Raw genomic sequence first — 15005 nt, 5'->3', positions numbered from 1 at the left:
GATCCTGCTGGAGAAAGGACAGATTACCACGTGTTACGGTTTGAATAGAAAATGCTCCCTGCAGGTTCATGGTTTAATACCTAGTCCTCAGACGGTGGCAGTTTTAGGAGGTTTGGAGCTTTTGTAGGTGAGGCCTGGCTGAGAGCGTGGGCAACTGGAGGTACACCTTTAAGAGTAAAGCCCACCTGTGGTTCTAGCCCTTGCCATCTGCTTCCTGTCTGCTGCCATGAGGGAGGAGCCTGACTCACTTGCTTCTGCTTCCTTGAACTCTCCCACATCTTCCTACCATGATGGACTTGTACCCTGTGTAACAAGGTACCATGAACCAAAACAAACCTTCCCTTTCTTTCTTTTTATTTATTTTAATTTTTTTATTTTTTGGTTTTTCGAGACTGGGTTTCTCTATGGCTTTGGAGCCTGTCCTGGAACTAGCTCTTGTAGACCAGGCTGGCCTCGAACTCAGAGATCCACCTGCTCCGCCTCCCAAGTGCTGGGATTAAAGGCGTGCGCCACCACCGCCTGGCATCTTGCCTTTTCTTAAGTTGCTTCTGTCACAGTGACAACACACAAGCAAAGTCCAAACGTCAGAGTCCTTGTTCAAGATGTGTCCTGCCAACCAGCACAACAGCACTGCCTGGGACCCCAGCTCTCCCTGGAAACTGGTTCCTCTGTCACTAAACTAACAGTCAAACATATGTAACCAAGATGCAGCAGGAGATGGTGGTGGCACACGCCTTTAATCCCAGCACTCGGGAGGCAGAGGCAGGCGGATCTCTGTGAGTTCGAGGCCAGCCTGGTCTACAAGAGCTAGTTCCAGGACAGGCTCCAAAGCTACAGAAAAACCCTGCCTCGAAAAAAAAAAAAAAAACAAGATGAAATGTGCCTTTTAGTTACTTTTAAACACAGGAAGTCTATCTTCTTAAAGAATTGCCCAGACTTCTAGATTCCTAAACTTACAAAGCTTCATTAAAAACCTATTTTTAATATATTTCTTATATTTTATGTGTTTTTAATTTTTAGGTAAACTTTTCTTAAAATTCTGAGGATACACATAGGGTTGCCTATGTTTTGTTCTACTAAAAACAATAAAAGCATAATAAGTTATTACTCAGCAGTATGTGTGTGTACATGCATGTTTTCATGTATGTGAAGATGAACACATGTGCACATGCATGCTGTTCCTCAGGAGTCTTCATCTTCTTTTGAGGTATGGCTCCACACTAGCCTGGGAGTTCTGAAGTGAGTCAGGCTGGATGGCCAACATCTGTCTCCACCACCGTGCGGGATCACAGACATAACACCAAGCTTGGCTCGCCTTTTTAAAACATGGTTCTAGAGATCAAAATCATGTCTCTGTATTTGCAAGGCAAGCACTTTACAGCTAAGTGACCCTCTTCAGCCCAAAAGAGGTCATTTTAAGGTTAAAAAAATTGGTAAGAGAATTCCAAATTGTAAACTTCAGTTCATAAAAAATGTGCTACTCTCTTTTCATGGAGAAAATAAACAGACGAGACCAGGCTCCAATCCAAACACTGCATTTAGGAACCACTACTCCAAATCACAATAACAAACCTAATAGAACATGATGAAGACTCCAGTCCTTCAGGAGTAAGCTGTCATAGAACGATGTAAGCATATATTTTAGCCTGGTATAGACAGCTCCAGGGAAGATGGGCCTGGATGGGATGCTGCACTGACAATAGGCCTGAGTATGTTCACATTATCTATGAAGAGGACAATAAGGGATTGGAGCGACAAAAGCAGCCTTGCCAAGAATACCTAGACAGCACACAGTGACAGTGACAAAGAGCAGGAACACACTTAGACTTCTACTGTCATCCCCAGTACTGCCGTCCATACAGCAAGGATGGAGGCTTCTACTGTCATCCCCAGTACTACCGTCCATACCAAGGATGGAGGCTTCTACTGTCATCCCCAGTACTACCATCCATACAGCAAGGATGGAGGCTTCTACTGTCATCCCCAGTACTACCATCCATACAGCAAGGATGGAGGCTTCTACTGTCATCACCAGTACTACCATCCATACAGCAAGGATGGAGGCTTCTACTGTCATCACCAGTACTACCATCCATACAGCAAGGATGGAGGCTTCTACTGTCATCCCCAGTACTACCGTCCATACAGCAAGGATGGAGGCTTCTACTGTCATCACCAGTACTACCGTCCATACAGCAAGGATGGAGGCTTCTACTGTCATCCCCAGTACTACCGTCCATACCAAGAATGGAGGCTTCTATTGTCATCACCAGTACTGCCATCCATACAGCAAGGATGGAGGCTGCATTTCCACCTGTCACTCACCCTCAGGCTGATGGTGCAGATTATAAAACTCTCGGGCAATGATATCTGCTACCTTCTCACACCACTTTTTTGATGGACAGAAGAGTAATACTGAATGGTTATCACGAACAGTCTCATAACATAAACTAACAATGTGATCTTCATCTCCCTAAAAAAGAAAGAGAAATAGCTACATCAGTCATACATACCTTCAGAACATCTTCACATTGGATCAAAGATTTTTTAACTCAAAGGCAGAATAAAAGTCATTTACAATAAAAAACAAACTTCATTAATGATGATGGGTAAAAAGAAAAAAATTTCTATGTATTCAACTCATGTTTATTAAGTCCTAAACTCGGGTATTAGAGATACAGTGGTGACTACATATAGCCCTAATTGGCAAAGGGTTTGTTTACAGTCTCACTGAGAAACATGGGAAGGAACTCAACCACCACATGATGTGCTGGAAAAGAAATATTTGCAATGTTTTAGACTCATAGATTTGAAAAGACCTAAAGGAGGTTTCTCTGAGAAAACAAGTAAGCTCAGATGTGAAGGAGGAGATGCATTATCTCAGTGGCAAGCATACATTTCAAGCACAGCAAAGAATTTGTGTGAATGTCCTATGGAAGCCCTCCATGCTGGAAGAACATCAAAGTGTGCAGAGGTATCAGGGAGTAACTTGCATATCAAGGACTTTACAAGTGCTACACACACACACACACACACACACACACACACACGTGCGCGCGCGCGCAATCATATTGTATTCTTACCAAAACCAAGTATGATACTCTACCTTATAGATAAAGATAGAAGGGTCAGAGATTTTTCACGACTGAAATAACAGTAGCTCAGCATTTTGTGTACTCTCTTCAGTGTCAGAGGAAGGTCTATCTGGCTCTTGAAACAATAATCTCATTCAGTACACTTACTATCCAGATCTATATTCAACAAATGTCAGTGTTCCACCTGAGTGTTTAAAGTAAATTAAACCATAGCAAAATCTCACTGACTAGAAAAAAAAACGATTTCTATTATATACCAGGAAATGATGGTCATTTAAATTAAAAGCATACAACATTCTCCTTCTCACTATTCTCATCAAGTGATTTAAGGTAAAACTGAGTATCTTAATATCAATTCCAACAAATACATAATATACATTCAGTTACTATGCAACCTCTAATTATACAATTAAAAATTGTTAACAACTTGTAGAAAACTCGAAGGCACTAACAGTGGAGATGTAAGAGCAGTGACTCACCTTCACTTGGAGTAGGGGCTGAAATTCTCTCACGAGCTTCATTGACGAGTCATATATAAAATCTCCTATTTTTATTGATTCCAAAAGTGGAACTGGGCGAAAGTCAGTATGGTAGAGTTCGGCATTCAACCAGGAAGCTACGAGCTGCAGATTAGGAAGAGTAGCACTCATGCCAACAATCTGCACAGCATTAGACAGAGTACTGCCTGCATCTGCCTGGCTGGAAAGACCAAAGGAAAATTACATTAGGAAATATGCAGAAAATAACTCATAGTACTGCTAACGATACTCTTGTCATGGCCTTGGTGCACAAATGCAGACATTTCTTTGGATAAAATTACTAGGTCAGAGATTACTGGCAAGATATTCAAATTTAATGAATGACACAAAGCTGTTTTCCAGGAAGACTGTACCAAAGTGGCACTTCCTCAATCTTTGTGTTCTGCTGTCCCACAATCTTGTCACTATCTGACAACTGTACTGTCAATCATTTTAATAATAAACACTATGGAGACACTATAGCAATACTTAAGAAGCAGTTTCTCAGATGATTAACAATGTTTTGTGCCATTTCATATGGGCAGACCATTTGAAACCGCTCTTGCAAATGCCTGCTTAAGCCTCTCACTAAGACACTGGGTTGTGTTTCTTAGTCAGTTGTAATATTTTTTACATGTTTGACACAAAATTTAGTCTGCAGTGTATTTATTTAATTTCCAAACTTGTATGCATTTTCTAGTTATGTTTCCCTTATATGTAGTAGAGATAAGTATGTAGCACAGTATACAGAAAACCAAGCCATCAAACAATAAAGATATGTAATAGTGTAAGAAAAAAAGGGGGGGCTTTCAAAAAGTAAAAACAATCATAATATACAATAGCTGAGTTAACAAGGCCATATCACTGTAACACTGAAAAATGATCTAAGCAAAATTAGAATCCTACCTGGGAGAATGAGAAGATGGTGGAGTGAGTGGATTAAAAAAAAAAAAAACTGAAGAGGATGGAAGGAAACTGGATATGGGAGAATAGAAAATATAAAAGAAAAAAATCTTAATTTCCCATAGCAAGAAATCAATATACAAGAATTTTACAAATATCAATTCAAAATGGATCAACAACCTTAATTTGAAACCTAAAACAAATTTTAATCCCAGCACTCAGGAGGCAAAGGCAGATGAATCTCTGTAAATTCAAGGTTTCTTGTTTTTTGGTTTTTTTTTTTTTTTTTTTTTTTGGTTTTTTTCGAGACAGGGTTTCCCTGTAGTTTCTAGAGACTGTCCTGGAACTAGCTCTTGTAGACCAGGCTGGCCTTGAACTCAGAGATCCGCCTGCCTCTGCCTCCCGAGTGCTGGGATTAAAGGCGTGCGCCACCACCGCCTGGCTCTGTAAATTCAAGGACAAATTGGTCTACATTGCAAGTTCCAGGCCAGCCAAGGCTACATAGTGAGACCAGTCTCAAACAAAACAAACAAACAAACAAAAAAGATTTTTGACTTTTCAAATGTCTTGAAAGATATCCTCTATGTTTTCTTCTGTAGATTTCAGAGATACGGGTTTTTGTTTTGTTTTGTTTTTGAGACACAGTCTTTAAAATGTAGACAAGGAAGGCCTCAACTCAGAGACCCTGTCTCTGCCAAGTCCTGGGACTAAAGGTGTGTGTGTGGGCTTTCTGAATAACATCAACAGCAGCACAGAAACTGACTCCATGTATCACAGGTGGGGCCACATGACACTGAAGTTCCTATGCAGCAAAGAAACAGAGCACACAACCCACAGAGTGGGAGAAACGCTTCACCAGCTACGCTGCAGACAAGGGGCTGACACCCAAAGTTCACAAAGAACTGCAGAAACTAGACACCAAGGAATTAAAACCAATCAATACCAACAATAGGCAAATGAATGATAGCTTAAAAAAAACATAAATGGTAAATAACTATTTTTTTTTTTTTTTGGTTTTTCGAGACAGAGTTTCTCTGTGGCTTTGGAGCCTGTCCTGGAACTAGCTCTTGTAGACCAGGCTGGCCTCGAACTCACAGAGCTCCGTCTGCCTCTGCCTCCTGAGTGCTGGGATTAAAGGCGTGCGCCACCACCGCCCGGCTAAATAACTATTTTTTAAGAATTCAATTTCCCTAACCATCAAAGAAATACAAATTAAAACTACTTTGAGAAAGCACCTCACCCCACTCAGAATAGCTATTATCAACAAATCTGACAGCAAATACAGGAGACCCAACCAATGTTGGAGAGGATTCACTATTAGTGGAGGTGCGGCCATTGTGGAACTCAGTTCAAAATTTTCTCAAAAAGTTAAAAATCAAACTCCCTTACGATCCCTCTATTTCACCCCTGGGCATACACCCAGAGAACTCCATAACCCTACCATAGAGACCCAAGCCCCCAAGTTTATTGATGCTTTATACACAATATGAAGAATGGGATCAACAGATAAATGCATAATGAGAACTTGATGTATACACGAATACTATTCAGCTCTAAAGAAAAAGGAAATTGTTAATTTGTAAAAAAAAACTGCAGTCTTTCAATGGGTAATTTTAGCAAGGTCACACAATCTCAGAAAAAGACACTTATATTCTCTTTCACATACATAATCTAGCCAAATTAATATATATGTGTGATAACAAATGTAAACATAGACACAGAATAATATGTAGAAAAGCAAACCAGAAAGGCCATGTATTAGTAGATTAGGAAGGACTGAGTGCAGGTAATAGATACAAGTTTTGAGAAAGAACATAAAGCTCATTGTTTTTCTAGTTCTAATCCTACCACAGAGTTGTCATTTTGGTCAAAAAAAGTGATCAGAAACATTTAAATGTTGAAAGTAGTCTAACATCAGTTAAGTACTTCTTTTAGAGCAGTGGTTCTTAATCTTCCTAACGCTGTGGCCCTTTAATACAGCTCCTCATGTTGTGATGACCCCAACCATAAAATTACTTTTGTTGTTACTTTTATAACTGTAATTTTGCTACTGTTATGAATCTAAAGTAAATATCTGTGTTTTCTGGTGGTCTTAATCAACCCCTGTGAAAGAGTCATTCAGCCCCCAATGGGGTCACAACCCACAAGTTGAGAATCAGTTTTAGAACAAAAGCAAACTACTATTCCATGAGTTTGTGTAAATAAAAAAGGTACTACACTCCTATAAATATTACTTATTCACTTTTATAGATTCTTTCTCAACATTTTTTAAAATACCAGAAAAGCAGTCATTTCAGGTACTTACCACGATACTGATTTCCGAGCAACAAAGCAAATCTTGGTCAGTAAAAGTTCCAGAAGATATCCTCGGTGCGAGTCCCCCAGCATGTGTAACTCATCCACAACCACCATTCCTAGAAGGATTTTCCAGATTGACCTTTTACAAAACTGCACAGTTCTCAGCATTTTCAGACTCAGAAGCCCACATCTAATGTCAAATAACTGTCATAACAAGATCCTGCAAGCAATGCAAAGTGCCAGCATGAAGAAAAGGCCAGCTTCTGTGAAATAGCCAATTCTCTTCCAAGATGTTTCAGGATCTTAAGCAATCTATTCTATATATGCCATATATTCTAACTACAGAAAGTCAGTGATTAGCTTACTCAGGGCTAACAAAACCACCAAACCTAGTATCTTAGTCTTCTTTCTATTGCTATGATAAATGCCATGGCCAAAAGCCAGTTAGGGAGGAAACGGTCTATTTGGCTTACACTTCCTGATCACAGCCCATCATTGGAGGAGGCCAGGCAGGAACTCAAGGCAAGAACCAAAAAGCAGGAACTGGAGCAGAGACCACAGAGAAGTGCTGCTTCCAGGCATGCTCAGCTTTTTTATACATCCAAGGACTACCTGCTTAGAGATAGCACTGCTCACACTGAGCTGGGCTCTCTCACATCAATTATCAGTCAAGAAAACGCCCTTACAGGCTGACTGTCATACCAGTGTGATAGGAGCATTTCCTCAATTGAGATTCCCTATCCCCAGATATGTGAAAATGACAAGAGCCTACATTGTTTGAGTGCCTCTGGGGGCTCTGAATCGTAACTTATAAGGAAGTATGATATACCTGCCACTGAAACTTTTTGCTTAATAGCCAATGGTTTCCTATCTACTTATTTTAAGTTTAACTTTTCCTTGATCTTCTGAAACCTTAAGGTGCCTTGTTAGGTTACTTCAAATCGCTCTGATTTCTTTCTTCATTTTTTTAAGGATTGTGTTTATTTTTTTTATTATTCTCTCATAGATTACATGCCAACTGCAATTTCCCCTCCCTCTAGCCTCTCTCCCCCACCTTCCCTTTCCCCCAGATCCACACCCCACTCAGCAAGAGCAGGCCTCCCAGGGATATCAATCAAACATGGCATAAGAAGCTACAGTAAGACCAGACCATCACATCAAGATTGGATGAGGCAACCCAGTAGGAAGAATAGGGTCCCACAAGCAGGCAAGAGTCAGAGACTGTTTTAATGTGGGCATTTATAGCTATAAACTTCTCTCTTAAAATACCTGTATTGTATCTTAAAATAGTCCTGGCTCACGGCTCAGACTGTTCTCTACTTTTCTTGTCACATCGTTTCCCTTCTTTCTGGCCTAAGATTATGGTCTCCCTTGTTACTCTGACTCTCTCATTCACAATCACATGAAGAAAGCACCTGACCTGTTATTTATACTCAAAGTCTTGATGCTTTATAAAATCATTGTTTCATAAAAACCTTTCAATTTCCTAATGACATAAGAAATGTCCTTGTCTGTAAGCTATCTCCAATTCATATATGATATGATATGCTCTATCTATCAACACACTTTCATTCTCCTAAGAGAACTTATTCTGCCTAGTGTGCAGAGAAAAATCCTCAAGATAGTTAAAACCACTGCGGTCACAAGTTATAAGAAAATTTTGATATAAAGTGACTGTGAGCATCAGTAAGCAGTCTTACCAGGCCTTTCTAATTACTGATCTCAGCCCCATTTCTCTCCTACCACAACTGTGCTGTTGTTTTAAGCTCACTGGTTTCTCAGTGAGCAAACAGACTCAATTGCTTCTACTGCTACTACAGTCGTTCTCCTGCTGCTACCTCTGTATAGTGACCTTTCTTTCAGGGTAGGAGAAAGGTATTATTAAGACAAAAAAAATCTTCAGAGTATCAAGCACAAAACCAGTTTATGTGACTATCATTTCCTTATTGAATGGTAGCTTCTGATCAGTCCTAATCTAGATCCCATAGTACCAAAATATGATAATGAACACATAAAGTTACTAGTTTTAAAGATGGCAGGGACAACTCCAGCATGCTTCCTTCTCTCCAGACAAAGTTGGAACAAGAAAGTAGCAATGAGGAATAACAGAGGCTCAAGAATATCCTGTCTTTTATACAGTTCAAAAATGCAAGATAGGAGCCAGTGAGATGGCTCAATGGGTAAAGGTGCTTACTGCCAAGCTGATGACCTGAGTTCAATATCCAGACCCACATCCAAATGAATCAACGCCCACAAGCTGTCCTCTGACCTCCCGCCATGTTTCATACCACAAAGGCACTCAAATTCATAAAAATAAATAAGTAAATGTGAAAATAAATTCTAATACAAGATAGTAAAATCAATAACAGAAAGACATAAAACATGAAGTTCCGACATTACTTCTGCAATTCTTGCCTCCAAAAATAGATGACAGGAAATAAACATACAGGTCATACAGGAATCACAGTTTTACTTTATTCCATCAGAAACAACAGGAAATACTTGTTTAATTTTATAACCTTCTTACCTAACAGATCCATCTTATTTTCCTCAATGAGGCGATTGATCAGCCCATTGGCCCTCTCAATAGTGCAAACAGCGATGTCCAAGGAGGAGAAACGCCCAGAGGGTGAGGTACTGCCCATGTAGCCGTCTACTTTTATCCCTACTTCCTGAAACAGACTCTAAATTAAGCAAAAAGAAATAATCAGGTGAAAACTTAGATTTTAATGAGTTACAGGGAGGTTCGATCCCAGAACATAGACAAAGTATTTAAAGATGGTTGTTTCTGGTCAAAACCCAATGGCTTTAATAATCACATACTAAAAATAGAATCATATACTAAAATATGTTTAGAGTTAACAAAGCTCAGCACAGACATTTCTGTTAAAAAAGAGTGAAATAAATGTTTTAATAGTCTAAGTTCTAGCAGCTATAGAAATTAAAATTGGAAACACTGAAGTTCTACATGTTTAATTCAATAGCAGAAAGTAAATTTTTAACACTAATATGTTCTAAAGAACAAATGTATACTTTACAAGGAATATATTCTGAACCTACTAAAGATTAGTTTTTCATATGATGGAAGAAAAGTTTTCAAAAGTTAAATTCAATGGGATTGATATTAACTTTTTTGGTTTAACTTTTAACTAACATACCTTCTCAATAAAAGGAATCCTTTCATCATTTTGTTACTTTGGGTCTAAGTTGAGAGGAGGTTACTGAGTAGGACCAGCTTTGTTGGCTATTTGGCCTCTGAAATAACCATTAAAAAGATTTGTAAAACCACAGAACTTTACAGATGTTCATTTAATCAGTTTTCTCTGAAAGTCTGAGCTTATTAAGTTATAATATTAAGAGTGAGCAGCCTCAGTTTACAAATAAAAACCACAAGGCCCTGCAGGTTGTGTGCCTGGCAACACAGGACTGTAATCCAGACTCCTGACCATCTTGACAGAGATTTCTATTCTGGCAGCACAATACTTCACTGAAGAAACCACAACTGTCAGGTTTTTCTATCTAATGGACACTGTAATTGTAAAATTGCCTTAAAACCCATGGAGCATCGCATCAGCAGAGACTATGACCCACTCAACAATCAGAGGACTGACTACCAGCTTGGAGCAGTCCCTTTAAACACAAAAGAATCTTCCCTCCAGTCCCTGCGTTTTCTCAGTGGTCCTCAGCTGGGGTGGCTAGGCTTCCTTAAACACGCTGACTGTTTCTTTGCAATTACATGCTATTCTTTACTTCCTATGAAAAGCTTATCATTTTTGTACAGTATTCCCCAAGCTACACTTTTAATTTGATGTCCCTTTCTACTTTATGTAGTAATAATTTTTTAAAATTCTTTCTTTGGGGTTTGTTTTGTTAGTAATACTGAGCTATACTGTTCCCAGGCCTCTTTTTACTTTTTGATACAGGGTTTCACTAAGTTGCACAGGTAATCTTCCCACCTAAGACTCTCAAGCAGATCCAATCCCACACCTATGCCACCAGGCCCAGCTGTTCTGCTAAACTATTAAGACTTTTAACGGTCAGCTTTTAAGCTACATACATGTGATAAACTTCGTTTTGATTTTACACCTCCTTCAAATGAGCAAAGCCAGTGCTACCAATGATGAATCTTTCACTACTTCAAACAGCAGAAACCATTACCTGGAGGTAGCATTTCTTCTCTTTAGCCACAGACACAAAGGGCAGAATAAACAAAGCTTTCTTCCGCGTTTCCAAAACCCGCTTCAAAATAAGTAACTCTGCCACAAGAGTCTTCCCGGCACTTGTAGGAGCTAAAATGTGATTATTCCACATAATTATGACAAACATTTAGTACCCTGCATTAATAAATATTGTAAACAGAGGGTTTTAAGTCTCTGCACTAGAAACTAATGATGGCTATCACCGAGTACTGCATTAATCCTATAAGTTTCTTTAAGAATTGACTGAACAGGTAAAAAAAAAAAAACCCCGCTATGCACCTGTAAGATAATACGAGAGACAGAAACTGGGAGGACTTATAGGGAAGCTTCTAGAAAGGAAAGAAACTTATGGGAAGAGGAAAGGATGCCAAGCATTGGAAGCATCATGTGCAGAGACCTGGAGGAGAGCCTGGAATGTTCTGATGACAGAGATTTCACGAGTCTAGAGTACGAAATCCTTCAAGGGAGAGAAAAGAAAGAGATAAAACAACCACCAATGGTTGTAACTGGGGCTGGAGAAATGGCATAGCAGTTAAGAGAGTGTACTGTTCTTAGAGAGGGCATGAGTTCAATTCGCAGCACCCGACCGGAGTTGAATTCCAGCAGCCGTATCAGACAGCTCACAACTGCCTGTAACTCCTGCTCCAGAGGATCTGACATCGCCTCTGGTCTCTGTGGGTACTACACTTTCAGTCCATACCCACACATGGGCACAAATACACATAATTTAAAGTCTTTTAAATATTTAAATGCTACACAAAGAAGACTGTTACAATCCTGCCATCTAAGGGTTTTGTTTTATTTTTTTTAATCTATCCAAAATCAATGCAAAATGACTAACATGTTCTTAAAAACAGTGAAAAGGGTTGGGCGGTGGTGGTGCACACCTTTAATCCCAGCACTCGGGAGGCAGAGGCAGGCGGATCTCTGTGAGTTCGAGACCAGCCTGGTCTACAAGAGCTAGTTCCAGGACAGGCTCCAAAGCCACAGAGAAACCCTGTCTCAAAAAAAAAAAAAAAAAAAAAGCAGTGAAAAGGTCGTATTTATAGTGAGCACTTGGGTTGCAGAAGCAGGGTACAACAAGAGAAAAAGATAAATGAGTAACAAGAGTATTGCCAAATCTAGAAGGAAGACAGTGAGCTACACCAGGCAATGGATCCACGAACAAAAAGTCCACAGATCCAACATACATCTTAGGTAGACATGTACTGATTACTGTGAGTTGCTGACCAACACTGTGAGTTCAGAAACTGATATGACCAGACCACACCACCACATAAACCGACTAACACTAATGTGCATTTAGGAGGACTTTCTGGGTGCCTAACTGTTCTAAGTTTGTATACTTAGGAAACAATTTAACTCTCAGCACTGCGAAGCCAGTTAGCTTCCCTGTCACCACCTCTCCCTCCATTTGCAAATTCATACAGTCAGTAAAAGATAAATTTCCCAAACCCAATCAGTCTAACTCCACAGTGTAAACTTATATGTACTTAGCTAATATTCTAGTTCTTTATTAGAGCCTTAATTAAAAAAAAAAATCTGAATGATTTTCGAACTTCAGAGAAAACTGACACAAAGGAACTGTGTCTTATGGTTGATTGTTAAATCATTGCAGCAAACACAAGCTTAAAATTGCACATATGAAAGTAGCCCTTGAAAATCCACATAAATCTTATAAAGCATACTACATATTGCTTTGTCCATATGATTCTGCACAAACAACTCAATTATGAATAAAGTCTACACCCTGAAAAGCAACTGAGATCAAATGAGGAAGAGCAGGCTGGCACCCCCGTTATAAATGCACTGAGATATATGTTCACTAAGCAAGAGAATTGTAACTGCATAAATTACCAGTGTCCTTGTCTGCCCTCCTCTACCACATCATGGACCCCCATGACATCAGGATGCAAGTGATGGCACTCACATATTCGCCACTTTCCTTACAGCATTTGCCTGTCCACCTACTTAAAAGCTGTGACCGCCCCAATAGAGAATTGCTCACACTGACAACTTTAGGGAAATGAGTTTGCATAAATTTAAATACCTGAATAAACTAGATTCTTTCCTTCCAGGACTTGTCCAAGCAAAAGACACTCTGCCTGCCATTCGAACATCTTCCGTACACCAAAACTATGGTATTTCTCCAGAACTGCTTTAGGGAGTCCCCAGTTTGCCAGTAGCAGCTGGTCTAGCTGGTCCTCGGGAACTCTTTGCTTGCACGTCCCTTTCAAGAAAACAAAAACAATTTAATTATCTCCAACAAACAACTTTAATAGTTAGCCCTCTACTGTTGGAACTCCTACATGCTGAAATAAAACTTTAGCACATCTTGACTTCAAAACAATTACATGAAACTGATCTTGTACACAAAGATGCCAGTACATTAGTTGCTTGATACAATTTTGTAAACTCTTAAGATCCACAAACAAAAATGTGTGCTATACACAATGAATAAAGAGTCTGGACACATGGGGAGGCGGGAAGAAGACACTCCATGAGTGATGAAAGAGCATTACAAACCGTTAGAGAAGTTTCAGTTTACATTTTAGTACTAACCAAAGACAATGAATTATGGGATGCATTGATGCAGGCCTGTAATCCCAGCATTTGGGAAGCTGAAGTAGAATCAAGAGTTCGAGTCCCCAGGCCAGCCTGACCTAGAGTAAGCCCTTGCTTCAAAAAGGCAAACAAGCATTAGGCTGACATTCTGAGGAAACAACACAGATCCCTTCCAGCTTTGCTCTGGATTCCAAAAAGCTGGCTTCCTACACTATACTTGGCAGTCGGGTGGAAGATCTGAAGTTGTGCAGGACATTATTCGAAGCAAATTCTCGACATAATGACAGGATCTGGCTAACTGGGAAGTTGCTTCTGTGAAGTTGTAAAGACCCCCCCCCCCAAAAAAAAACCCGCCTATATCTGTACAGCCAGTGATGGCCTAAAACAGCTGGGCAAGCTAGCAGCTAGGAGGGTGGCCCCGGGTGTTGGAGTCCCAGCCCCCGCTGCTGAAGTGCATGCCCCTGCCGCCCTCGGGGCCCATCTCAGGCCCGGTGTCGGTGTGTATGCCCCGGCTGCCCTCGGACCGTACCAGCCCCAGTGCTAAAAGCGCGTGCACCAGCAGCCCTCCGGCCGTCCCAGCCCCGTTGAACGAGTACCTGCCCCTGCGGCCCTCGGGCCGCGTCCCAGCCCCGGAGGTGGACTCAGCACCGGTCCAGACGGCAGCTGAGGGCTGACATAGCTATCACCGTCTCCCGAGAATGAGTCGAAACCGGACGCTGAACGCCGCCGTTTCCCACTCCGGCGCGGAAGACTCATTGCAAACAACCTCCTCTCGGTTGTTCAGGGCACGACACAGTCCCAGAGGCCTCCCACGCGGGAGAACGCCAGCCTGGTGACAGCTGCGGCCACCATCTTCCCGCCTCGGCCTTCAAACTCAGACCTCCCAGCCCGCCCCGGAACCACAGAGTTCTCGTGGCTAGAGTGACCCGACTACCATGGAGTCGCGAGGGAAGGACCAGCCCGCGCTGAAGTCTGGCTTCCGGCCTCCACCGGAGCTAGCGAAGGAAAAAGTGGTAGAGGGCCTGGATCTGCATTCATAGGTTGTCCTAAAAACATTCCTCCTGTTTATATCCACTTCTGGTTTGAATAGAGAGGCTGTGCTGGCGATGAAATGAAATTATGAGCTGCCATACATGGATCGATTAGAAACGTATCTGTCTGTTCTTTACTATTGTTTTTGTTTGTTTCGGTTTTCTTCCCGAAAATTATTCCAAATTGTAAAACAGAACTGTGGAGAAGTGTGTAAAACAGTAAAATTTAAGATTTCTGGTAGAGCGTAATGTGTGCTGTTTTCCTCTTGTAGAATACGTGAACTAAAGTAACTGGCGGAAGATGGGGATGGGATGCGCAGAGGGAGGGTTATGGGGCTAAACATTCCAGGCTGTAATGTAGCAGGTTCGGTGCCTAATTACTTTAGGCAATCTCAG

At 40.8% G+C, this 15005-nt stretch overlaps 1 protein-coding gene across 3 annotated transcripts in view; it reads right to left on the bottom strand.

Annotated features, from left to right (window-relative positions):
• Window positions 1–14334, bottom strand: part of Polq (DNA polymerase theta) — an 82422-nt gene extending 68088 nt beyond the window's left edge. For 2 of the 3 annotated variants that reach the window (XM_038346029.1, XM_038346028.1), the window contains exons 1-7: window positions 14175–14334; window positions 13064–13243; window positions 10973–11103; window positions 9342–9498; window positions 6822–6930; window positions 3575–3794; window positions 2326–2473 (exon numbers count right to left, since the gene is read on the bottom strand). In XM_038346029.1, the coding sequence (XP_038201957.1) occupies window positions 2326–2473; window positions 3575–3794; window positions 6822–6930; window positions 9342–9498; window positions 10973–11103; window positions 13064–13243; window positions 14175–14334 (1105 nt within the window). The remainder of the gene's footprint in view (window positions 1–2325; window positions 2474–3574; window positions 3795–6821; window positions 6931–9341; window positions 9499–10972; window positions 11104–13063; window positions 13244–14174) is intronic. The other variant, XM_038346030.1, reaches the window with a different exon arrangement.
• Window positions 14335–15005: the final 671 nt, after the last annotated feature.

The sequence above is a fragment of the Arvicola amphibius genome, chromosome 10, assembly GCF_903992535.2.
Source record: "Arvicola amphibius chromosome 10, mArvAmp1.2, whole genome shotgun sequence".
In the NCBI taxonomy this organism is placed as follows: domain Eukaryota; kingdom Metazoa; phylum Chordata; class Mammalia; order Rodentia; family Cricetidae; genus Arvicola; species Arvicola amphibius.
Note: the sequence above shows the minus strand (reverse complement) of the source record. Positions and strands in the feature narration are given on the sequence as shown.